Below are 27,170 nucleotides of genomic sequence, written 5' to 3' on the forward strand. Positions count from 1 at the left end.
CTTTTTAATGAAAACATTGACTTTTGTCTTAGTTTTACGAGTTATGAGATTTACTTCTTTCTCACCATAATACGCAGTTCTGACTGGATGGTTTATTGTCTAAAATACTCATCTGCCTAGTACGTTTCAACAGTCAAAGGCTTTGCTTTCCCTGGATCTTTCCCATATGCTATTTCCTGGCTAAATTCATTCTAGGTGATATATTTTCCTGTTTCTGGGTGTGACTCTAATACATTTTCATGCTTCTCTTATTTGGTGATTGTGAACAGATGATTAATATATAATATGAAGTGCTTAGAAAATGACCTGATTCGTGGTAAGTAACCATTACATTTTAGTCCTTTTTACTGTTATTATTCATCTCCCATCCCCTACGTGGTATTTTTAAAAATCGTTTGTTTCTTAAGTGACCTAAAATGTCATTAGATATAGAAAAGCTTTATATAATTTATTAACAATTTAGGCAGGCTCTTGAAAGAAACGCTATACCACTAAACCATTTTCTTTAGGTTCATGACAATGCCACTCAGCCAATGTTTGCAAACCTCAAAATATAAACACTGAAACTCTTTTCCATACCTTATGATATGTAATATCCGGAGAAAGATATTTTAAGTAAGGGGGTGTGTGAATACTGACTAATAACTTCTAAGTGGATCTCTGAACAATCTTTAATAATAAATCTTTACTCATTCCCAGGACTAAGAATCAATATGACTAAAGAGTTAGAAATGGCAATTAGTCTGACCCAATCCAGCCTTCATGTACTCCACACACAACTTTCAAACTGTCACAGTAACCCTATAAACAGGTGCAATTCATTTTTGTGTACAGTAGCAAGAATGGAACTCAGGGCCTTGCGATGTAGGTAGCACTCTGTCACCTAACTACACACCTCCCAGCTCCTAAAAACTTTCTGGAAAGCAAAAAAACAAACAAACAAACAAACAAAACAAAAACAAAAACAAAAAAAATCATAAAACTGTTTATTTAACAGAGAGAAGGTGCTTTAATTAAATCTTTGATTACAGGTTTTTGATAGACAATGGTTGCCATATTTAAATCAGAAATAGAGAGACTAAGTCTGTACCCATTCCTCCATAGTGACAGAAGTACAAGTTGAAACGTTTTCCTCGTGTTTAAGTGAGTGCAACCTGAGATGTTACACCGAGGACCTTACGATGATCTTTCTACGGCTTTACATTATAGTATGTAACTCTCAGTAAAGCTCACTTGTTTTTGAAGATACTACCAAGAACTGAGGAGACTGTAACAGGCAATGGCAAGCACTTTGGGGCACTTACCTTGAGCTTATGTTCTTTCCTGTTCACAATCACAGCCGTGATTTGCTGGTCCATAAAAATCAGAATGGTGACTAACAAGGCCGGGATAGCAGCGGCAAGGTACACCCACCAAGGGTTTCCTCCAAACGGTGGGACAAACCAGCCTCGGTTAGGACTTGTTGGCTTAAAGCAAAGAGATAAGGGGCTTCACAATACTGGTAATACATGCTACATGGTTTTTAACAATTCAAGTTTTGGAGGGTCAACATATTAAAAATAGAAACAATTATAGTAATCATTAAGGAAAGGAGATGAAAATATGGGATATTGAAAAAGATTATTTGAGATAATGCATTTAATAAAAAAAAAAAACGGAAAAAAATAACATTAAGGGACATAGAAGTAAATCCCAAATGAAATATTCCAAGAAGAGATAGCAAAACCTTACAAAGCCTCCATGGATTTTGTTTGAATTTTAACAGGCAACAGAAGTTGTTTCTGTTCCTGCCAAATAAATGGCTTCTTAACACATAAAATACTATTTTACATGGTATAATTGAACTAAGGGAAATATTCATATCTCTTGTTTCACATGGGAAAATTATCCAGATGTGAGTAAATCTACAGAACTATATCAGAAAATGAGAAAAAGCTGTCATTTTTCAACTTTCAGCAGAACATACATGTGTGTTACAGAATGAGAATATTACATGCTCAAGTACACAATAAGACATTTGCTCAACCATTTTTGTAGCAGCTTTATTTGTAATAGCCAGAAGCTGGAAACAACCCAGATGTCCCTCAGTTGAGGAATGGATACAGAAATTGTGGTATATTTACACAATGGAATACTACTCAGCAATTAAAAACAAGAAAATTTGCAGGCAAATTGTGGCATCTAGAAAAGATCATCCTGAGTGAGGTATCCCAGAAACAGAAAGACACACAGGGTATATACTTACTTATAAGTGGATATTAGACATATAATGTAGGATAATCATATTAAAATACATCTAAAGAAGCTAAGCAAGAAGGAGGACCCTGGGTAAGATGCTCAATCTTCATTCAGAAAGGCAAATGGGATAGACCTTGGAAGATGGAGAAAACAGGGAACAGGACAGGAGCCTACCACAGAGGGCCTCTGAAAGACTCTACCCAGCAGGGTATTAAAGCAGATGCTGAGACTCATAGCCAAACTTTGGGCAGAATGCAGAGAATCTCATGAAAGAAGGGGGACATAGAAAGATCTGGAGGGTACAGGAGTTCCATAAGGAGAGCAACAGAACCAAAAAAAAAATTGAGCCCATGGATCTTTTCTGAGATTCATACTCCAACCAAGGACCATGCACCATGCATGGAGATAACCTAGAACTCCTACTCAGATGTAGCCCATGGCAGCTCAGTGTCCAAGTAGGTTCCCTAGTAAGGGGAATAGTGGCTGTCTCTGACATGGGCTCAGTGGCTGGCTGTTTGATCACCTCCATCTGAGGGGGAGGCAGCCTTACCAGGCCACAGAGGAAGACAATGAAGACAGTCCTGATGAAACCTGATAGACTAGGGTCAGATGGAAGGGGAGGAGGACCTCCCCTATCAGTGGACTGTGGAAGAAGCATGGGAAGAGAAGAGGGAAGAAGGGCAAGATTGGGAGGGGATCAAGGAGAGGGCTACAGCTGGGATACAAAGTGAATAAATTATAATAAATAAATTTTTTTTAAAAAGATTGCTTCTCCATGCAGATAAAGAAGAAATTTAAAACAACAGGAAAAACAAATAAATGTAACTATAACATTACTTATGAGTTTGTTCCTTCTTTTGTTTTTCAAGACGGGGTCTTCTTCTATAGCCTAGGCTAGCTTGAAATTCCCAATATAACCCAGATTGGCCTTGAACTTGTAGAGGTCCTCCTGTCTCAGTCTCCTGAGGGCTGGGCTGGTAGGCAGAAGCCACAAACCCTGGATGCATGTTTCTTCTCAGTTTGCTCAAAAATCCATCATGGAACAAACTCCATCTTCACATTCCCTGTACCACACATTGTGAGCTTGTAAGGCAAGACATCTCATCTTGCTGATTAAAGCATTTCAACCCCCTCTCCCTGGAGAGGATGAAGTCTGGCTCCAAGAAAACATTTAGAAAATACTGACCCAAATGCATTAGTGGTCGAATCAACAAAAATTTATCTTCGCTAATGAAAGTGATATTATGCCAAAGATAGTCTTTACTGTCATATATGTGAATGTGTGCATGCATAGCTCTTCCTCATTAACTAGTTTTATGAAATTGCAATCAGCTTAATAGCGTTTGACATTATTATTTCAGTAGCAGAGAAAACAGTATTTTTCTAGAAAACTGCTTAAAGTTTTGCAATGAAAACTACATAGATCTATAACTATGATTGACTGACATGTAAGTTTTATATCTTATACCTACATATACCATACATCCAGAAAATACATAATTTTTTTGTCTTCTTTGGAACAATTAAACTTCATAAATGCTCCTGGCAGGTAATTTGGTAGGAAGAAAAGAACACTAAGTTAGAACGTGAAGGCTTGAATTCTAACTTCACTGCCTGCCACCACTAGTTTAGAAGGACGGGGCATGTTGCCTAAGTTTTGAGAGCATTAGTGGGTTAACAAACATAATGCTAGTTATGTGTAGACTTGTAGGAACTGCTCTATGAACCAGGCTGATTCGGTCTATAACACTGTCTGAAATATTCTAAAATATATAAGGCAGAGTTAGTCGATGATATATGCTATTTGAAAATAAAAGTCAATAAAGCACAAACCCTAAATTTAATCCTACCTGTGGTGTTTCATTTTAATGAAGAAATTAGACTAACTATAAATGAGCCTAATAGGAGATTGCTTTGAGGGGAAAATGGGTAGTTATGCAAAACAAACTGAAGATTCACAATAAAGGAAAAGAACTAAAGCCAATGAGCTTGAGGAGCAATCAAAAGAGATATTCACTCACCTTGAACTCACTTGGCACAATTAGTTTTGGGGTGTCCACACCTACTAGAGCATCTATTACACAGAATATGAGAATAGACAATATAATGGCAAAATCACTGATCAGTTTTCTTGCCTGAAAAAAAAAAAAAAAGAAGTGTTTAGTAACAGATATAGGCCTGTGCTTATTTTCGATATAAAAAAGAATTTTATATTTAGTCTAACAATTTATCAACAAATTATCCTCTGGCCAGACATAGGAGAGGTCACTTAAACAGGGTATATCCTTTGTCCTATGAGCAGCACAAAAGGCATTTGGGTAAGAATAAAATCTAAGCACACATTATACTATGAAATAGAACTTAATTTTTCCTGGAAAGCAGTGCTGTAAGTAATAAATAAAACAGCAGTGTCTACTTAAGTGTTAACCTGACACCCATTAATGACACCCATTAAATTGACACTTTGATCAGCATGTAAAAAAAAAAAAGAAAAAAAAAACCAGCAGTGTCTTAGTCACTGTTCACCTGCCATTAAGAGACACCATGATGAAGGGTTCCAGGATACACAACTCCAATTTCAGGCCTCCTAATACCTGGGAGCCATGGAACAGCCCTAGATGCCAATCCAAAGCTCAACCCATCGTTCTAGGAAGATAACCCAAACCCATATAGGCTCCCTGGTTCTCCAAGATGGCTGTGCCCAGCAAACACAGTGTTTGAGTATAGTGTTTGGGCAGCTGCAGCTCATTAACCTCAGAGCAAGAAAGCCAGTGGTGGAGACAGATGTCTCCAGCACTTCCCCTGGTGAGAGAAGAACCCCTAGGCTCCTAAGGAGTCCAGTTAGTCCACAGTATCATACATCTTGAGGAGAGATGAAGCAATTCCCTGGAATCACCTGCCAGTCAGAGACCATATCCACCAATCTGAAGAGGGATTTTATGGGAATATCCAGCGTCCTGCCCAGGGCTCTTCCATACCCCCCCCAAAAAAAAGAAACCAGTGGGCATCTGAAACTAGCCAATGCCAGAGACAATCACGTGGCTAAAGGCCAGTCTAAAAACACAATCAACAAAAGTCAAAGCAATATGGCATCTCCAGAACCCAGTTATCCCAAGGCAAACAACCTTGGATATTCTAGTACAATTAAAATACAAGAAAGTAGCCTTAAGTATACACTTACATAGATGATGAACAGAACAAATAAAATGCATAAAGAAATACAGAAAGATGCAGTCAAACAGACTGAGGCCATTAGAGAAGCCTGTAGAGAGAAAATTAATAAATCACTCAAAGAAATACAGGAAAACACAAACAGGTGGAAAGAAATCAATAAAACAGTTCAAGATCTGAAGATGTAAATGGAAACAATTTTTAAAAAAGCACAAACTTCGACAATCATGGAAAGAGAGAAATTAGAGAAGAAAACAGGAACTACAGAGGTAAGCATCTCCAACAAAATACAAGAGATGGAGGAAAGAATTGCAGGTGTGGAATATACAACAGAAGAAACAGATGCATTCATCAAAGAAAATGTTAAATATAAAAAATTCCTGACACAAAACATCTAAGAAATAAAGGACAGCATGAAAAGACAAAACCTAAGTATAATAGAAATAGAGGAAAAAGAAGATTCCTATCTCCAAGGCCCAGAATATATTTTCAACAAAATCATTGAAGAAAATTATCCCAACTTAAAGAGATGCTTATAAGCATACAAGATGCCTACAGAACACCTAAAAATTAGACCAGAAAAGAAAATCCTCAAGCCACAAAATAGTCAAAACACTAAAAGTACAGAACAAAGAAAAAATATTAAAATCTACAAGGGAAAAAGGCCAAGTAACATATATTGGTAAACTTACCAGAATCACACATGACTTCTCAACAGAGACTAGCACAACAGAAGGGTCTGGACAGATGTCATGCAGACCCTAAAATAGCATAGATGTCAGCTGAGACTACTAATACCCAGCAAACCCTCAATCAACATAGATGGAGAAAACAAAATATTCCATGACAAAAAAAATTTAAACAGCACCTAGCCACAAATCAAGCTGTACAGAAGATACAAGAAGGAAAAATCCAACCCAAGAAGGCTAACTACATCTAGGAAAACACAGGAAATAAATAATTTCACTACAGCAAAACTAAAAGTAGACAAGCACACAAATGCACTACCACAACCAACATCAAAATAAAAGGTACTAACAGTCACTGGTCATTAATCTCTCTCAACATCAGTGGAACCAACTCTTCAATAAAATTACACAGACTAATAGAATGGATGCATAAACTGGACCCAACATTCTGCTGCATACAAGAAACACACCTCAGCAACAAAGGTAGATATTACCTGAAAGTAAAGGGCTGACAAAAGGTTTTCCAAGCAAATGGAGCCAAGAAGCAACCTGGAGTAGCCATTCTATCATCGAATAAAATAGACTTTCAACCAGAATTAACTCAAGAGATGAGAAAGGACACTTCATACTCATCAAAGGAAAATTACAACAAAATGACATCTCAATTCTGAATATCTATGCCCCAAATACAAGGGTACTTACATTTGTAAAAGAAACATTAATAAAGCTTAAACTATACATAGATTCCCACATATTAATAGTGGGAGACTTCAACACCCCAGTCTCATCAAAGGACAGGTCAATGAAACAGAAGCTAAACTGAGAAATAATGACACTAACAAATGTCATGAATCAAATGGACCTAACAGACATCTACAGAACTTTTCACCCAAGCACATAACAGTATACCTCCTTCTCAGCACCTCACAAAACTGTCTCTAAAATTGACCATATTACAAAGCAAGCCTCAACAGATACAAGAAGATTGGAATAATACAGGTATCCTATCAAACCACAATGGACTAAAGCTGGACCTCAACAACAACAGAAATAACAAAAAGCCTACACACACAGGGAAACTGAACAACTCCCTTTTCAATGACAACAGGGTCAGAGAAGAAAAAAGAAATGAAGGACCTCCTAAATTTTAATGAAAATGAAGGCACAACATACCCAGATTTATAGGACAATGAAAGCAGTGCTAAGAGGAAAGTTTATAGCACTAAGTGCCTTCATAAAGAGATTGGAGACATCCCATACAAGCAACTTAATAGCACATCTGAAAGCCTTAGAAAAAAAGAAGCAGACACACCCAAGAGGAGTAGATGGCCAAAAATAATCAAACTCATGGCTGAAATCAATAAATTAGAAACCAAGAGAACAATCCAAATAATCAATGAAACTAAGAGTTGATTCTTTGAAAAAAATCAACAAGACAAACAAACCTTGGCCGAATTAACTAAACGGCAGAGAGACACTATCCAATTCAACAACATCAGAAATGAAAAAGGGGACATAATGACAAACACTAAGGAAATCCAAAGAATCATTAGGTCTTAGGTCAAAAGTCTATATGCCACAAAATTTGAAAATCTAAATGAAATGGACAATTTTCTTGATAGATTCCACTTACCTAAGTTGAATCAAGATCAGGTAAACAAATTAAATAGTTCTCCCAACCAAAAAAAAAAAAAAAAAAAAAAAAAAAAAAAAAAAAAGCCCAGATGGGTTCACTACAGAAATCTACCAGACCTTCAAAGAATTGCTAATAACAATAGTTTTCAAACTATTCCACAAAATAGAAATGAAAGCAACATTACCAAACTCATTCTATGGGGCTACAATCACCTTGATATCCAAACCACACAAAGACCCAACAAAGAAAGGGAATTTCAGACCAATTTCTCTTATGAACACTGTCACAAAAAAATTCAATAAAATACTTGCAAACTGAATCCAAGAACATATCAAAGGTATTATCCACCATGACCCACCCAGGCACCCCTGGAGTGATTCAATATATAAAAACACATGAAAGTAATCACCATATAAACAAACTGAAAGGGAAAAAAACCCCACATGATCATCTCTTTAGATGCTGAAAAAGCATTTGATAAAATCCAACAGTCATTCATGTTTCAAGTCTTAGAGAGATCAGGGGTACAAGGCACACACCTAAACATAGGGACAAGGCAAGGCTGCCCACTCTTTCTGTAGTTTTCTTTATTTTTTAAATTTTTTATTATTATCATTTATTACAATTTATTCAATTCATATCCCGGCTACGGCCCCCTCCCTCATCTCCTCCCAATCCCACCCTCACTCCTTCTTCTCCCCCTGTTCCCCTCCTCTAGTCCACTGATAGAGGAAGTCTTCCTACCCTTTTATTTGACCGTAGCATATCAGGTCTCATCAGAACTGTCTGCATTGTCTTCCTCTGTGGCCTGGCAGAACTGCACCCCCAGCCCCAGGGGGATTTGATGAGAGAGTCTGTCACTGAGTTCATGCCAGAGAAAGTCCCATCTTACATGTATGAGAATGGCCAGGATTAAAAACTCAAGTGACAGCATATGTTAGCAAGGATGTAGAGAAAGGGAAACATTCCTCCATTGCTGGTAGGAGTGCAAACTTGTATACCACTTTTGAAATTAATCTGGTGCTTTCTCAGACAATTGGGAATAGTGCTACCTCAAGCCCCAGCTATACCACTTCTGGGCATATACCCAAAAGATGCTCAACTATACAACAAGGACATTTGCTCAACTATGTTCATGACAGCTTTATTGATAATAGCAATAATCTGGAAACAACCTAGATGTCTCTCAACTGAAGAACGAATACAGATATTGAGGTACATCTACACAATAGAATACTACTCAGCTATCAAAAACAAAGAATCATGAAATTTGCAGACAAATGGATGGAACCAATAAAAGATCATTCTGAGTTGAGGCAACCCAGAGCCAGAAAGATACACATGGCATATACTCACTTATAAGTAGATATTAGCCATATAATACAGGATAACCATATTACAATCCACAGACCTAAAGAAGCTAAATAACAAGGAGGATCCTGGAGAGGGTGCTGAGCTTATCTGGGGGGGGGGGGGAGACACAACAGTGTGTCACTGGGTTGTTCATTAAGAGCTATCCAGTTCCTAACATTCTGCTTTGTGATAAGAACACCTTAGTGAGTAAAACAGATATAATCCATGACTTCAAGAAGCCCCAAGCCATGTTATATCGAACAAAGCTGGCTCCTATGTGAAATTAGGGTTCATTCCAACGTCAAGCTATCTCAGGGTGAATGGTCAGCTTTCTGGCACTCACTGGATGACAAAGACGGGTCCAGGAAGTGCATGGTTCTCAAGGTAAACGGGCTCCAGAAACTAAAACTATCTCCACGTGTTTTGTAAGAGCTGAAGCAAGGACTGGAAATCCCATGATGACGCGGCATGCTCTAAAGAGCTCAGGTGTCAGGAGCAATGCCACTAGCTCACAGTGGGATCAAAGATACTTCTTCTGGCTGGGAAACCTTTGTCTTCCAGAAGGCCAGATCCTGTTAGCTTTGGATTTAAGAAGTACACCCCATGGAAGAGAAGACCAGCTATCGGGAAGAAGTTCACTTTAATTATACACGATGGTGTCAAAGGCAAACAGATGACAGGAATCAAATAAAGTAAACACGGGACAACAGTTATGACCGCTGTTGCTCTAGGCAGATGATGTGGGCTGAACATTCACCCTCATTATTCACAATATAAATGCAAAGCCTTTGTTAGCTACAACTGCTCTACTTGCAGAAGAGAGTCAGAATAACTTCACACTGGTTTTCTTTATCAGAGTTAAATATGATTAACCATGAGAGGATTCAACATAACTTCTGGATAAATTATTATTGCTATTTTGTGTTCCAGGAGGCCTGGACTCCAAAATAAATTATCTACTGTCAAGAAGTCTCTGACATGAATCTTTAATTCTAAGAAGCAAAAATATCAAAGCCCAATAATCATATTGAACTCCTGCACAGAGATTATTTTGATTGGACATACCTAGAATTAATGCTTCCCAGGGCTTCACTAATGGATGAAACTAATTTCTTAAGTTTCATGTCAGTAGTGTTGACAACAGCAATTCAGGATAGTCTGGCAAAGGTTGGTCCTAGGAAGCAGTTTCAGTACTATGTCAGGGTGTTGCAACTGTCTCTGCTCTCGGAGGCCACACATCCCTGTACAGCCAGAGTTCACTTAAGTCCAGTAGTTCTTACTAATATTCACTATTCCCCCAATTCTTACCAACAAAAATCTAAGCAAGCAACTCAGATATTCTATAAATTATTCAAAGAGGTAGGAACAGTTATTTTAAAATACAGATTATTCCTTTTTTCTGTAATAGAGAAGGGATGCTAATGAAATGAATCTGCAATTCCATGGTCCGACGTTCCCAAGCTCTCCAGGTCTAGCCGTGGGAGCCCTGCTGTACCGCAGTCACTACTGCGCCTGGCAGAGCACAGGCAGTGCCTTGGGTCTTTTGTAACTTGACTACCCTGTCAGTCCAACATGGCGAACTGGATATCATCACTAAATTTACTTGCGGGGTTTCTGACTTGGCCCTTGTTATGCTCTGCATCAGAAATCTTTGCCCAGGCTTATGCTTTCCACCTGGTTTCCAGCTGATAATACTGTTTGAGAAGATGTGAGGCCCCGTTTGATAGGGGGTGGAATTCTGGGGTGGATCACAGGATGTGATAGCTTGGTCCTGGTTCCGGTTAGTTGCCATTTGGGAACTGCAGCAAGAGACAGGGATGACTCAGCAGCCGTGCCTTCTCGGTTGTGAGGGGCTGTATCCCTGAACCATGACAGAACAACCTCTTCATCCATTATGGGTGATATGGACTTGTATACTCAGGTAGACAGATCAAGGCACAAGACGGAAACTACCATGAGAAAATAAATCCCCTCTACAATGCTAAGAATCTATTCAAAGTCTTTATGTAAAAATTTTTTTGTAAAAATTCCAACTATATTTTAAACATGGACTATACAATATTCCCCCAAAACTCCTTGAGCTATGAAACTATGATCACTTTGCTAAAATCAAACTGTTTTTTTAAATTTTATTTTTTTATATTAGTTATAGTTTATTTACTTTGTATCCCAGCTGTAGACCCCTTCCTCATTCCCTCCCAATCCCACCCTCCCTCCCTCATCTCCTCCTGCCCCTCTCTAAGTCTACTGGTAGGGGAGGTCCTCCTCCCCTTCCATCTGACTCTAGCTTATCATGTCTCTTCAGGACTGGCTGCAATGTCCTCCAATGTGGCCTAGCAAGGCTGCTTCTCCCTTTGTGGGGGAGGTCAAAGAGCCAGAAACTGAGTTCATGTCAGATACAGTCCCTGTTCCCCTTACTAGGGTACTCGCTTGGATACTGAGCTGCCACGGGCTATATCCAAGCAGGGGTTCTAGGTTATATCCATGCATGGTCCTTGGTTGGAGAAACAGTCTCAGAAAAGACTCCTGTGCCCAGATATATTTGGTCCTTGTGGAGCTCTTAGACAGAGTTTATTTACATAGCCCTGAATCTTCTGGAATTTAGTGCGCAGACAAGGCTGGCCTAAAATTCATTGAGATTCAGAGGCTGCCTCTGCCTTCCAAATGCTGAAGTTAAAGGCATGCACCACTACATCTGGCTAAATAACTCAATTTAAAATAAGTGCCTACTCTCAAAAAATATTTCTAGAATTTCAAATCTAAATCAGAATTGTCTTCCACCTGTTTTGTTTTGGGGGAGGATTTGATTATTTCAATGGTATTGCCATATTTTTCAAATAATTTTTAAATTCCTTTTATGATTTTATTATTAAATGGATGGACATTAGCTGGATTACACATATTAACTATCGAACATTTGTCTGAAATACCATGATTGTTTCTTATTTCAATTTACTTAGTTATTTTTTATTTTTCCCACTTCAAAAAGTAGTATATGGTCCTTGTAGAATATTTAGAAAAAAATTTTAAAAATGTGTTTCCCAATTCCTCTATATAGAAATAAGCTAATATCTGAAATACATGAAAACACATCCTCCTGTTGTATGTAAATCTACTCACAGGTATGTGAACAAATAACCTTTGATATTCTGATTTTTTTGAGGGGGGATGTTTTGTTTTTGAGATATGATCACTATGAAGTTTCAGGTTGGCTTCAAAAATGTGATCCTCCTGCTTCAGTCTCCCAAGTGCTAGGACCATAGGCATGTGCTCTCACACTCAGTAGAGAATCTCTGTCCCTTCCACAGTCTTTCCTATCTCATTTGATATTTTTGTGACATTAGTGATGTCAAAGTATTATGCCGAACAGATATAAAAAAATCAATTTTTTTCTAATATTCTGCTGTTTAGATTGCTTCTAACTTCTCTCAACGCTGAAGAATATCAGAAAGAAATATTTGCAAACACCTGGGGCTATTTACTTGGAATAAATTACTCTGGGCAGAACTGTCCCATCAATGTGTATATAAAAATTTAAGGCTCTGGGACACAATGCCAAATTACCATTCAGAATGTTATATTGATTTACCAATTTTACTCTACCTAACATACAAATGACTCTGGATAATGTAAAAAGTTAAATCCATACACAAAAAGAAAACAATTTGCTGCCCCTGAAAATATTTAAAAGATTATTAAAAAGCTGAATCTCCTAAAACTGTCCTTTTATGTGGCTTAGCGAACAACTATATTTCTTGTTTCATTCTGATTCTCATGTTTTATATAGATTCGATATAGATGTATCACCCCTTAAAAATGACATTAGCATTTATTCTCAGAAGTATCTCATTCAATGGCACAAAGCCAACACTACACAGATAGAAAGCAAAGGCAGAATTCTAAGTGTTTTGGAGCTCCTTCCAAGAGCACAGTACTTGCACGGGTAACAGCCAGACAACCAAGGTCATTTTTCATAGTTGTGTTTGATATAGGGATGCTAGGATACTCTGAAGACATTTTGGAAACTGAGTCTTGTAGACTTCCTAGGCTGCTCTAATGGTTACATCTAGATTTGTTTGCTGGCTTCTTTTTTTCAACTCCTCCCATCTATTCATGTTCTCTCTTCTATTTAGACTCTTGCCATAATGATTTTATTCAGTTTAAATTGATACTTAAAAAAAAAAAAATCTCTTCAGGGCTGATCATGCCTTTAGCCTCTAAATTCCAGAACCACCTATCCATTTGATATTCCCACTTGGAATATCTTAGAGGTATCTAGAGAGTATACTTAGAGGTATCTCAAAATTATGTCAAAAATTAAGTGCTTAAACTCCTCTGGTTCATCATTCCAGCCAAGCCTGCCTGACCACTGACGCCCAAACCAATGTTTTCCTTTTGATGGCAGTTTAATTTACATATTATTTGGGATTTTAAAAAAAAGACCTTTTTCAACCCACTAAGGAATATCTCGTATTTAACAAGATAGCAGTTATCTTGACAATATACATAAGATCATGTTTATGTCATATGATTTGCTGTTCTAGCAGCTTTCATGGTTTCCCTCCTTCACATTTGTCTGCCTTCAGTACTTCTGTCATGAGTTGTGATGAACTTGGGGCAAGTCTGAATAAATAGCAAGTTCCAGGCCAACCTGGGCTATAATGTGAGTCAAAGTGTTAAAGCACGAGAAAGCGAACCAGCCATTACTGGCCTTAAAGGTGAATGAAGGAGCCCAAGAACCAATGAATGCAGGCAATGCTTAGATAAAAGCCAGGAAATGCATTGTCCCTAGAACACAGTCCTTCTCACGCCTTGATTTTCAGTTCACTGAGACCAACTGCACACTCCTTGCCTCCATATTTTAATTGAAACCTCCAGTTTTGTCTCTTTTGTTGTTCTAAAGCACTATGTTTATGGTGGTTTGATAAGATAAACAAATAAGTATTCTGAATGTGGGACTACACATATATGCATTATACATGTGCCTGCACACACACACACACACACACACACACACACACACACACAAGAGTAACAGGAGTGTGGGTACAGATATATTCATTCTGGTAGAATTCCTGGGCAATGGCCATCTTGTCAAAAGTAGCACTGTTAGAACATGGGTGCAAAAGTTGCTGAAGATACAAATTCTAATAAATGCCAGAATTATAGTTCTTAAAATTTATAGAGGATGAAAAAGCAACCCTATTAATGATGTTAAACCTCACTAAAAATCTCAGGCAGAGCTACGGCATTCTCTGCAACATCTTAACTTGCATTTACCCTCCTCCCTCTTAGGCCAGGCAGTATACAGTTGAGGAACTGCAGAAATCACTCCTAGGGATGTTTATGATTAGGGAATTCATGTCTAAGATGTAGGACCCAGTTTTAACATTCTTGTCAGGGACATTACTCTTCCCCAGATCACTTCTATATTTAATACTAAATCTAATACGGAAAGGCAGGTGGGGTGCTGTGTTATCAGGGTGTTCAGGCCTTACTCTCCACTGGGATTAACTGGGGAAAACTGGCACAATCAGGATGCCTCCTGAAGATGTCAGGTCAACTAGATGACAAATAGCCTAGGGTCTGTGCCTCGGCATCTGCGGGACTCATTTGAAGATAGGATCTCTTTGGGCCCTTCTCACACTTCTGAACACATTTAGAAAATAAAAAAGCATATTCTTTTCTTTCATTGTTTTCTCTTTCAAAACAATATTTATGTAAGTCAACACCTTAATAAAAATAAACCCAGAAATTCATAGTTTGCAATTCTCTAGTGGTGACTGTCAGTGATAATAACAGGAGAGGTCTAAATGTTTTCATGAGAGAAAAATCTGACTTTTCTTTTTCTTTTTTTTTTTTTTTAAAGGATCTTATGGCCAATCTTTTGGATCAGAGACCTCAGACTTACTTAGGATGGGCATTTACAACCATCCATCCAAATCCAGTTCTAAAAGTCTTCAGGCTAACCTTCAATAGCTTATAGATATAAATTATCCAAATGTGAGAGAAAAACAAATAAAGATAACTTATAGAGAGCGAAACCTTGATATTTTTAAAAATTGTTTTTCATGGTACATGGACATGCCACAACATGTGTCACTATAACTTATGGAAGAGAAATATCTAAAATGAGACTACAATGATGTTTGTGTAATGCGACTAGTTTTGACAATTTTTGTTATTTATATTGGAAAAAATTAATTGAAAAAGATTTTCTATCCTCTGCAAAATTAATTATAAAATATCTCAATTACGCTAGCATGCTGCAACCATATTAAATATTTAAGCTACCAAAGTAAAGAAGAAATTAAGTGTATGAGAAAGACAATTCCAATAATCATACTCTGTTCTTTTATTCTTGGGCAAAAACAACCTAATAAATCTATTATAAATGCACTTTTTATGAAGGATGATACCATATTAATTATTGAGGGAGTCATAATGATAGAGACACCAACAGCGAGAAGCCAGTTAATTTACAGGAAAAAAATAAATAAATTTGGTTCCTCGGAAGCCCCAGAGGACATTCAGTTTTCACTTTGCAAGGACCGCAGCTGCTCTTAAATTAACTGGCGTGGGGGTGGTTGCTGTGAGCCTGCAGAGCCATCCCCAGTGGATGGAGCTGCAACAGAGAGACAAGTACAGCAGCAGCAGGCACCCTGTGGGCCCTCAGTAAATATTAATCTATGATGTCAAGTCCTCTAATGAGAGTGGTGCTTGGAAGTTCTAAACAATAGTGTAAAAAAGCATTTATTCGAGAAGAGAAAAAGGACACTTGACAAATATGTGCCTTTTGGCAGTCATGATCATGATCGTTTTGAAACTTGATCTCCCTAGTAGCCAATACTATAAAGCTTGCTTTTAAAAAAGTACTAACATTACTCATAGCAGTGATCTTAATTCACTGTATTTTGATCCAATAATACCTACTCTATTCCAAATCCAATAAAAGAAAAGCCTGGTTCAGACTGTAGAGTTTCAATTCTATAAGCTTCAAGTCGGGAAGATTTGGGGGAAATGGGAGGTAGGCAGGACAACTTTTCAGGGTGGAGCTCACCGCCTGCTAGCAGAACTTTCCTAAGTAGGCCTGGTGAAGTGAGCCAGCGAGGAGACTGAGAAGTTAGCAATCACTAAGAGAACGTTTTCCCCACCCTGCATCAAAACTGGGCAGTCAAAGAAGGAACAAAATAAGCACATCCCAGAAACAGATAAGCAAACTCCATGGGGAAAACTATGGTCAATCTTCTTCCTTGAGATTGAAACTTAAAAATCTTGGGCTGATCTAGAGAAAGGAAACCAGGGAAGTCAAGATTTAGGAGAAGTATCAGAAGAAAAATGGTGATCTTTTTTTCCCCCAGCTTTCCTGAAAAGCTGAGGGGAGAATGTCTTCCAACATTCACAGTCTATGGCAGGAAAGGAAACCTCAGCTTGTCTCTGTAACTCCTGGGAGTGGGAGTGGACCCTGTGGACCGGGTTTGTGAAAGGAATGGACAGATTTGTGTCTGACCAGGAATGGCTGAGGGATGCTGGGTTCTTGTCCCAGACACTCTCAAGAAACGTGGAGACCACAGCTTTCTAGAAATGTAGAGGCAAGATTTGACTCCATCAACAGCACTCAAACTGAATGTTAAAATCCATTAGCCCTCAACTGCCCAAAATTCCCAACACTCTCCTAAGGTCTCCTTGGATATAACTCAAACCATTAAATAAAGGGGTTCAGGTCTGAAAGAGAAAGTTAATTTCAGAATTTATATTAAAATACAAGAATCTAACTTAAATGACTAATTAGTAATTAGACAATCTAGAAACAGGAAACTTTTGTTTTACTACATAGATCTGAAGGCTGTCTACTCTCCTACGATGGACATGGTAGATGAATGTGCTTTGACCCAGGAAGACACCATGGTCTGAGGGGATAACTTCTATCTATAGCCTGCCTCTGTGCTATTATGAGAAGTCCACTCATAATGGTCAACCATCACTCTGAGCTTAACTTTAATTGGGCCTCAATTTGAGCTAACTGTCACAAATTTCTAGGAGCTGAAATTTGTAGTGAGTGTAAAAATGTATGACAGACTGAACTGTATCTGTAACTATATGTCCCTTTGTCATTCTTTGTAAAACATGAAAAAAAATGAGACAAAAGCAAATTTGACTTTCAAAGGTACAAAATATCAAAAGGACTGAGAAAAAAATCCAATATGTTCAGGGACAGAACAACCATATTTTAATGAACTTCAATAATGTGATATGGCCTGATATTTTGAACTATACAAATGTCAGAATGAGACACAGAATATACATCTATTATTTCTTACTCACTTTTATTATGTTAGTTGTTTAGTTTGACAGTTTTCACCTTTCAACAAGAAAATTCTAAAAGAAAACAGAAGTGGAATGTCATCCACCTCTTAGAAAGAAATGTTTACAGAATAAATGACCCTTACCTCTGAACAAACAATTTTAATAGACAGTGAGAGCCAAGCTGGCAACCAAAAATCATGGTTTGAAAAACATAACTACCCTTGGAATCTTAGATTTTCCCGTGGCTTATGCACGTGAGATAAAAATGTATTACAGAGCTAAAATGCTCATTGTGTTTGCATTTGCATTTGGGAACACTACTTTCTGCTTTAATTCCTAATGCCAGTTCCTCGAAATCTGCTATCAAACGAGGCCATAAAATCGCACTAAAATGTGATCTCCCTGGAGATCTTTAGGATGAATGAGATAAATGACAAAACAAAAGTCATTTTTATTTGAGAGGACAAAATAAAGCTCATTTAACAATGAGTTAAAGACATTAGGTGCCCACCACATGTCAGGTTCTTGAATTACTCATCCTGGTGTCCTTCACCTACGGTAATGTGAAGCACACATTAGAATGACCATCATTTTGCTCCATATGGGATGAATATGATAATTAATAAGATATACACAATGGTAGTTTGTTTAGGAAAGGGCATCAATGAATAGTTTGCATCACCTAAATATAATGCACAGGTGTGGATATTAGTTGGAATAGACAGTATTTTTTTAATAACTGGGATGTTAATATAAAAATAGACTATGAGTAACCCAGGTTTAGATTTGAGACTCCTCCCTATAGGAGTATGAAATAATTGAGTGATTCCTGAAAGAAGGCATTCTTGTGCCTATTGCTTGGATGAGCCAGCCACATGGAATGTGGCCACATGAAAGACCAATAGTTTTGCCTAACTGATAAGCTTTCTAATGTCTCCTGCCGTGATCCGATCCCTCTGCGCCTCTAAGCTCCGCTTTTCTTTTGTTCCAAGTATGCAGCAACAGCAGCCTCATTCCATGCCGGCACTCATTTGCTGGTGTGGCACTCTGGAAGAACATTCATGTGAATGCCTTGAGCCAGCTGCCACACACAATCACACATTAGGCTATGATGGTCCTCCTAGAAGTTTGACGCTAAATGGCTCTGACTTTGAGGATGATCTAATAAACCAGTCATAGTGCAGAATAGAGGACCGAGGTGCCTCTCTGAAAAGAATGGGGAGCATCAGGCACCAGCGGAATTCTGTCATTCTAGCCATGTTCCACCAAGTGTCAGGGCTCTGTAGCAGGCCTCTATACCAATGAAGTCATTAGGCTAGCAAAGCTAATCTGTTCCATCCAGAATGCTTATACTGATGGACTACAACTGGATCCATGAGATACAGAAGGGGACTGAGTCCCTCACCCTACTCTACTCAAAGGCAAAGGAGACCACACTGATGGGAAATCTAAGTTTTGGTGTGAAGGGAAAGAAGTGTGGTAGAAAAGCCAAGCAACCTATAGCAAGTCTGATACGAGAATGAAAAGCTTGGAACACGGCATGGGATGGACATCTTAGTTTGCTCCAATGGTCCACTATCTACCTCTCTGTACCAATGGGTTCTTTTGATTTATGGATTCCATCTGGCTCTGGCCAGTAATAGCACAGGAGGAGAATTAAAATAGAAAGAGATGGAGGAAGAGAGAGGGGGTGAGGGCAGGGAGTGGGGAGAGGAGGGTGGAGTCAGGGTATTGACTGTGCCAGCTGGTTCCTTGTGAGAAGGCCTGGCTGACTGAATCCTCAAGCAACCTACATTGACATCACTCCCCAAGATCTTTCTATGCTCTTTTCCTTCTTTCTAAGTTCCATCCATCACCCCCTTCCACAACCTATGTGCCCAGAGGAGTAGCAATTTCACTGTTACTAGCACTATGAAACCATAGTGTCTGGGTTTTCTCTAACCTCAACTTTGTAAATAATACCTTCACCAAATCATCCTAAAGGATCATTTCAAATGATCCTAATTTGAGTTCATTATTTGCTTCATACTGAGACCTGGACATCAAATATCACTGTAAGATTTTGACCATGGGGCCAGGAGAATAGTTTGGACTATTTGTTCCTTTGTTTGTTTGTTTGTTTAACCAGCTGAGAAAACACATAAGGAAGGAAAAAAGTTCAGTTGTGCACAGAAAGCAAACCATGTTCTGATTATTTGTATGAGGCTTGTGAATCATCCATAGGGACAGACTCCCAGCAGCTGCTAATGAAGGTCTGGCCTGAACAGTGAGAGCATCACCAACTTTTGGAAGTTGGTAAGATTTGATCATCACTGTAAGGACTTGTAGGACACAGAGGATTTGTTCCATTTAGGAGATGAAGCCTCAAAGCTCTACCTAAAAATACAAATATACTTGCACTTAAAATAACCTTGGTTATTGTCTACTGTCGAGCTCAGGTCTGCCTTTGTAGGCGAGGTCACTGCTGCAGTTAGGCATCAGAGAGCACACTGTTGGTTAACGGCAGTGCTGCTCTGAGAATCTACCTGGTTTCCTACATGCATACTCTTCTCACGAAATGCAGCATTAACTGCTGAGTGATTTCCACAAGTCAGAAAATACCAAGCACCTAGGGTAAAGTTGATATAAAGAAACAAATAAAATTTTAAGAATTTTCAGTTCACAGAATTAACTGACATAGGTCATACAGACATATAGGGATGAAACAATTCCCTCATGTTAACCATGTAAGTTATACAACCCTGTACAACAACAGATCATCTGGAGGTATCTCTATCCCTGATCTCAAGCTGTACTACAGAGCAATAGTAATAAAAACTGCATGGTATTGGCATAGAAATAGAAAGGAGGATCAATGGAACCGAATAGAAGACCCAGAAATAAACCCATGTACCTATGAATACTCAATTTTTGACAAAGCAGCCAAAACCATTCAATGGAAAAAAGATAGCATCTTCAACAGATGGTGCTGGTCTAATTGGATGTCTACATGCAGAAAAATGAAAATAGATCCACATTTATCACCCTGCACAAAACTAAAGTCTAAGTGGATCAAAGACCTCAACATAAAACCAGATACGCTAAATCTGTTAGAAGAAAAAGTGGGGAACAGCCTAGAACTCATTGGCACAGGAGACAACTTCCTGAACAGAACTCCAACAGCACAAGCTTTAAGAGCAACAATCAATAAATGGGACCTCATGAAACTGAAAAGCTTCTGTAAAGCAAAGGACACCGTCATCAAAACAAAACGACTTCCCACAGATTGGGAAAGAATCTTCACCAACCCTTTATCTGACAGAGGGCTAATATCCAGTATATACAAAGAACTAAAGAAGCTGAAAAGCAACAAACCAAGTAATCCAATTAAAAAATGGGGAGCAGAGCTAAACAGAGAATTCTCTGTAGAGGAATATAGAATGGCAGAGAAACACTTAAAGAAATGCTCAATATCATTAGCCATCAGGGAAATGCTAATCAAAACGACCCTGAGATTTCACCTTACACCCATCAGAATGGCCAAGATGAAAAACTCAAGTGACAACACATGCTGGAGAGGTTGTGGAGAAAGGGGAACCCTCCTCCATTGCTGATGGGAATGTAAACTGGTACAACCACTTTGGAAGTCAATCTGGCGCTTTCTCAGACAACTAGGAATTGTGCTTCCTCAAGACCCAGCTATACCACTGCTAGGCATATACCCAAAATTTGCTCAAGTACACAATAAAGACATTTGTTCAACCATGTTTGTAGCAGCTTTATTTGTAATAGCCAGAACCTGGAAACAACCCAGATGTCCATCAGTGGAGGAATGGGTACAGAAATTGTGGTATTTTTACACAATGGAATACTACTCAGCAATCAAAAAAGAGGAAATCATGAAATTTGCAGGCAAATGGTGGGATCTAGAAAAGATCATTCTGAGTGAAGTATCCCAGAAGGAGAAAGACAAACATGGAATATACTCGCTTATATAGACCTAAAAGATATGATAAACATAATGAAATCTATACACCTAAAGAAGATAATCAAGAAAGCGGACATGGGGTAAGATGATCAATCCTCATTTAGAAAGACAAATGGGATATGCATTGAACGTATGACAGGAGTCTACCGCAGAAGGCATCTGAAAGACTCTACCTAGCAGTGTTCCAAAGTAGATACTAAGACTCATAACCAAACCCTTGGCAGAGTGCAGGGAATCATATGAAAGAAGGGGAGTTTGATGTGGAAAGGATAGGAACTCCACAAGGACCAAACATATCTGGGCACAGGGTCTTTTCTGAGATGGACACTCAACCAAAGACCATGAGAGGATAAAACCTAGAACCTCTGCTCGGATGTGACCCGTGATAGCTCAGTAATCAATTGGTTTCCCATAGTAAGGGGAACAAGGACTATTTCTAACAGGAACTCAATGACTGGCTCTTTGACCTCCCCACCTCCCAATTGAGGAGCAGTACTGTTAGGTCACAGGGGAGGACTTTGCAGCCAATCCTGAAAATACCAGACAAAACGGAGTCATATGAAAGGGGAAGAGGTCCTCCCCTATCAGTGGACTTGGAAAGGGGCAGGGAGGAGATGAGGGAGGGAGGGTGGGACTGGGGAGGGAATGAGGGATACAGAATTAACAAAATGTAACTAATGAGAAAAATAAAATTAAAAAAAAATTTCATGTAAAAAAAAAAAGCATGTAAGTTATACTTGTTAAGATACAAGCTCGGCACGTGTCTGCTTCTACTCGCAGAAGCCACCCACCTAAATGACAGCTTTAATTAAAGACATTTTAACAAGTGAGAAATAAACAGTGTTATTGTTCACTTATGAATGTGCATGCATTATTAATAATTTATTTTACTTTATTATAATAAATTAAATTATGCTTTTATTATTATTTACATGTACTGTATAAGATGCATGTAAGCGAAGACAACAGAACAATTGAAAAGCATCTCAATAGAAGTCATAACTAGAATGCTGTAACTTTTTTATTTTCTCAGTTTTCTGACTTTCTCAGGAGCATTTGTTAATTGCAATATATATATATATATATATATATATATATACCTTATTAACAATTACACTTATGTGATATAATTTTTCACAGTCTAAATTTGGAAGTTACTATTGCAAGATGAAAGTGTTGTTCACGCCTGTAATCCCAGCACTCAGGGAGGCAGAGGCAGGCAAATTTCTGTGAGTTCGAGGCCAGCCTGGTCTAAAAGCAAGTCCAGGACAGCTAAGGCTACACAGAGAAACCCAATCTTGGGGAAAAAGTGATGTTTACATGTACAATTAAGATTGTTGCTACTGGGCTTGAGGTAAGTTATTAAAATGGTGGGACAGGACTTTCTGATGCTCTTTATCTCACAGAAGCATCAGATTGAACAACTATCTACCCTAGAAATAACTTCATTGGGCCTAAGAAAGCCCTATGAGTGATTACACAACGCATCTCTCTAGCCTACAGGAAAGTTAAGACACAATGAAGAGGGTAAGAGAGAAAGTCATATGCTCATCATCCTCTCTCTAACCTCAGGCAAGGCATCTTGGAGGCAGAAACACTCTGCTTGGAAACAAGATAGGGAATAAGCTCCCATACATAAATGCTGGACATGACTCAGGAAAATTAGTGTGAGGACCAGATGGGATCCCATCACTTCCACTTCTATTTGGGTACAGAGCACTGCAGAGAGCTACACTGGCCCAGCAGCCCAAGGTTCTGTAACATCCCTGCAATTCAGTCTCTTTTGGACTCCACACCAGAGTAGCCTCAGAGCCTTAGAGTACAAAGGCCCCCAGTACCTGGTCAGGAATGATGGACTCAGCCCCTCTGATGTCCTGATCTCCAGGTCTACTCAGCCTCAGCCCAGCCTCTGGGTCTCCAGACTACAGGCTATTGTAAGTCCCAGTCCATAGCAGAACGAAACTTCAGCCAAGTAGGAAAGGAAGATAAGATACTTCCCTTACTGAAAGAAAACTTTAGAAACCAAACCAAAACAAACAAACAAACAAAAACAAAAAACAAAAACAAAAAACAGGACTGCTTAAAGCCAGTAAATTTAAGGATATGAAATCAATATACAAAACCAATAGTGTTTCTATACACTATCACAGACTCTCCAAAAATGAAATCAAGTTCACCCACCCTTAGATGAAGGTCTACAGGGAGACAATGGCTGTTTGAGGGTGGGGGCATCAGTTTTATTTAAGGGCGAGTTCCCCGATAGGTTTCACAGTCATATATGGACAATCATAAACACATGTGCATATGAGCAGCACTATTTGGACTCTGTGTGGTGTGTGAGGGTATGTATGTATGCGAGACACAACAATAATTATATAAGAGGTCATGGAGTCAAACAGGGATTGTTGGGGTGGGTCACAGGAGGAGTTGTAAACGAAGAGAAAGGTGTGAAAATTATTTAAATACAATGTTTCCATGTATCAAGTTCTCAAAAAGTAAAATAATAAAGGGAAAACAATTCTATTTATACTAGCTGCAAAATAAAAAAAACTGAGCAATAAATTCAATCAAGATAAATTATATATATTTAAATGTATAAAGTATAAAAATTAATGAAAGACAAATAAATGAAAAGATATCCCATGTTCATGGACTAGAAGAATAAATGATGTTAAAATGTCTATGGTACTTCAATAAATCTAATGCAGTGCAGCCACTGCTGATGAGACCTGAAAGACTAGGATCAGAAGGAAGGAGAGGAAGACCTCTCCTATCAGTGGACTTGGGGAGGGGCATGCATGGAGAAGGGGGAGGGAGGGTGAAATTGGGAGGGGAGGAGGGAAGGAGCTACAGGGGGATACAAAGTGAATAAACTGTAATTAATAAAAATAAAAATACAAAATACAAAAAAAATTCCAATGACATTTTTTCAAAGAAATTGAAAAAAGTAATTCTACAATCTGTATAGAAGTACGTAACATCCCACATAGCCAAAGCAGTCTTGAGCAAAAAATACACAATACCTGCTTTCTAAAAAGCTACAAAATAAAGGATTTCTTCTAAATGCATTAAAATGTAATAGAACAGCAGATAAACTAGCGGAGCAGGGTCTGACCCCTGAAATCAGCAGTGATTTTCAACAAGGTACCAACTCTATACAATGAAGAGAAAATAAGACTCCTCGATGATCAGTGTTAGAAAAATAGGATAGTCACCTGCAGAAGAATGAAAATAGACCTTGGACATCCAAAAATCAACTCCAAATTGATTACTTAACTTAACAGTCTGAAGCCATAAAAATATTGGAAGAAGACATAACAAGGGTGTGATGCCGAGCTTGACAAAGATTATTCTCAAGTAGAAAGAAACTAATATCATACTTAATTTTGTTACAAGAATTGATTCCAAAAAAACACAGGAAAATGGCAAAGCTGACAAATCAGACTGTGTCAAACTAAAATGTTTCTGCTCTGCAAGAGAAGCAATTAGCAGAGTAACACAGTAAGTACAAAGTGGGTAAACATTTGCCAGCAGCTCACCTGACAAGAGGGTAATGTCAGGAATATAGAAGGAACTCAAGGGTAAACCCATAAGCAAACTTAAAATGGACAGCGTGCTTACTAGGCATATCTTAAAAGACTTATAGGCTAACAGAAATGTGACAAGGTGCTCAGTGATACTGTCAGAGACATGCCAATTCAATCTGCAGTGAGTTGTGAATTCACCTATGTTAAAGATCACCATTATCAAGAAGACAAGTGTAACAAGGTTTGGCCCAGATTTGCAAGAAAGTGAAACCTTTTCATTCCATTGTTGGGAACATAACTTAGTTGTTACAGAGGAGGTTCCCCCAGATAATTAAGAGAACTGTCATATGATCAAACAGTCCCATTATTCAACATAAAATGAAAGAAAATAAAATCACTGTAGCACAGACTGTGTGTGCTTCCTATATCACAGCACCATTCCCAAAAGCCAACACATAGTAACATTCAAAAGTGTCACTATGAATTACACGCATATATATGCGTGTACATATATATGTAATTTTTATTTTCAGTATTATTATATAATTCTACTCATAATTAGAACACTATTTGGAATTTTAAAGGAAGAAAATTCTATCATTTGAAAAAAAATAAAGGAACCTGGAGGGTATTTTTGAAAAGTAAAATAAGCCAGATATAGAAGACAAACACTGCATGATTTTACTCATATATGGAAACTTAAAAAGTGAGGTTCATAGGACAAGATAGCAGGAGGCAAGGAGAACAGATGTTGGCCTGAGCTTGCAAAGTTCCATTACACTGCACGAGTAAGTTTCCAAGATCAGTTGTATAGTACGCTGACTACATGATATATATACATGCACATACACACACATACATAGGCTATATGTTTTATATGTTGTATATTTCAAATTGTCAAGAGTAGATTTTGTTTTCGTTGCAGAAATGACTTAACCACATGAAATTACAGTATTAATGTTAATTAGCTTAATGTAACATTCCATGATGCAAGCACATATTAAAATATAACATTGTGATCCACAAATGTATATAATTATTATTTGTCAATTAAAATAAAAATAGAAAAGATAGTCTTCATCTGAGGGTTGATACAAGTTTGTTCTACAAAGTACAACATCTAAGAGTTTTTCAAATTTTCCACAGTTCCACTGACTATCCTCAAAACAAATTAGACTTTGACAAGAAGCATTGATCTGAAAAGTGTAAGTCAAAATTCAACAAAAACAAACAAAACCCAAGATCCCATGAACTGGTAATTACAAAAGAAAAATAAAACAATCCAGAAGAAATTATTCTTAAACTTTTTTAAATTAATTACACTTTATTCACTTCGTATCCCCCCATAAGCCCCTCTCAACTCCCCTCCTGGTCCCACCCTCCCTCCCCCTTCTTCAAGCATGTCCCTCCCCAAGTCCACTGATAGGGGAGGTCCTCCTCTTCTTCCTTCTGATCTTAGTCTATCAGATCACATCAGGAGTGGCTGCATTGTCATCTTCTGTGGCCTGGTAAGGCTGCTCCCCCCTCAGGGGAAGGTGATCAAAGAGCAGGCCAATCAGATTCTTAAACGTTTTACCCAAAAATCTGTTCTATATAAAACTCATCCACTGAAGAAATAGTTGGGTACCTAGGTTTCTGCTCTGTATGTGTATCTGTGATGTGTGTGTGTGTGTGTGTGTGTGTTTACATCTGTTATCACACTGTACACTAAACAAAGACTGGCCCTGAGCTTGTTAAACTCCATTCTGTGAGCTCTATTTTAATCAGATTAAGTAAGCTGCTCCCCAGTTTCTCTTTATGAAAAATGTTCATTTCTTTTAAATTCCTCATTATCAACTCTTTCTTTTATCCCCTATTTTATAAGAAGAAATCAGAAAGCTCGCAATTTCCTGTGTGACAGTGAATATATGAAACTTTATTTTCTAGGGATTAGAAAGGGGCTTCTGTCTGCTAAAGTTCTCCTATATCAAACACAGTGAAGCAGTTCCAGGAGGTGAACATGTCACTGATATAAATCTTTAATGCAGACTACCTGGGGACACTGACCTCTTAAATGCTATGAACTGAAGGCACAGGAGTATCTCCGTTTCATTGCCCAGCTTTTAAAAGAAACATTTAACAGCTAAATGTTTGCTTTAGTCTCTCAAAGAACCGTAGCTTTGAATTTAAGCTCACTCAAGCACACTAGCTTGGTAGCAGAAGTCTATGTACTCTGGGTACTACAACAGTCAGTATTATGGGAAGAAAAAGTTGGCTCCAATGTCACCCATCTCTTACTCCAA

At 38.2% G+C, this 27,170-nt stretch overlaps 1 protein-coding gene across 2 annotated transcripts in view; it reads right to left on the reverse strand.

Moving 5' to 3' along the window:
* Positions 1-27,170, reverse strand: part of Slc4a4 (solute carrier family 4 member 4) — a 397,249-nt gene that overhangs the window by 23,018 nt on the left and 347,061 nt on the right. For both annotated transcript variants that reach the window (XM_055596036.1, XM_055596044.1), the window contains exons 17-18: positions 4,260-4,373; positions 1,305-1,466 (exon numbers count right to left, since the gene is read on the reverse strand). In XM_055596036.1, the coding sequence (XP_055452011.1) occupies positions 1,305-1,466; positions 4,260-4,373 (276 nt within the window). The remainder of the gene's footprint in view (positions 1-1,304; positions 1,467-4,259; positions 4,374-27,170) is intronic.

The sequence above is a fragment of the Psammomys obesus genome, unplaced genomic scaffold, assembly GCF_907164565.1.
Source record: "Psammomys obesus unplaced genomic scaffold, mPsaObe1.curated_primary_1811, whole genome shotgun sequence".
Lineage (NCBI taxonomy): Eukaryota > Metazoa > Chordata > Mammalia > Rodentia > Muridae > Psammomys > Psammomys obesus.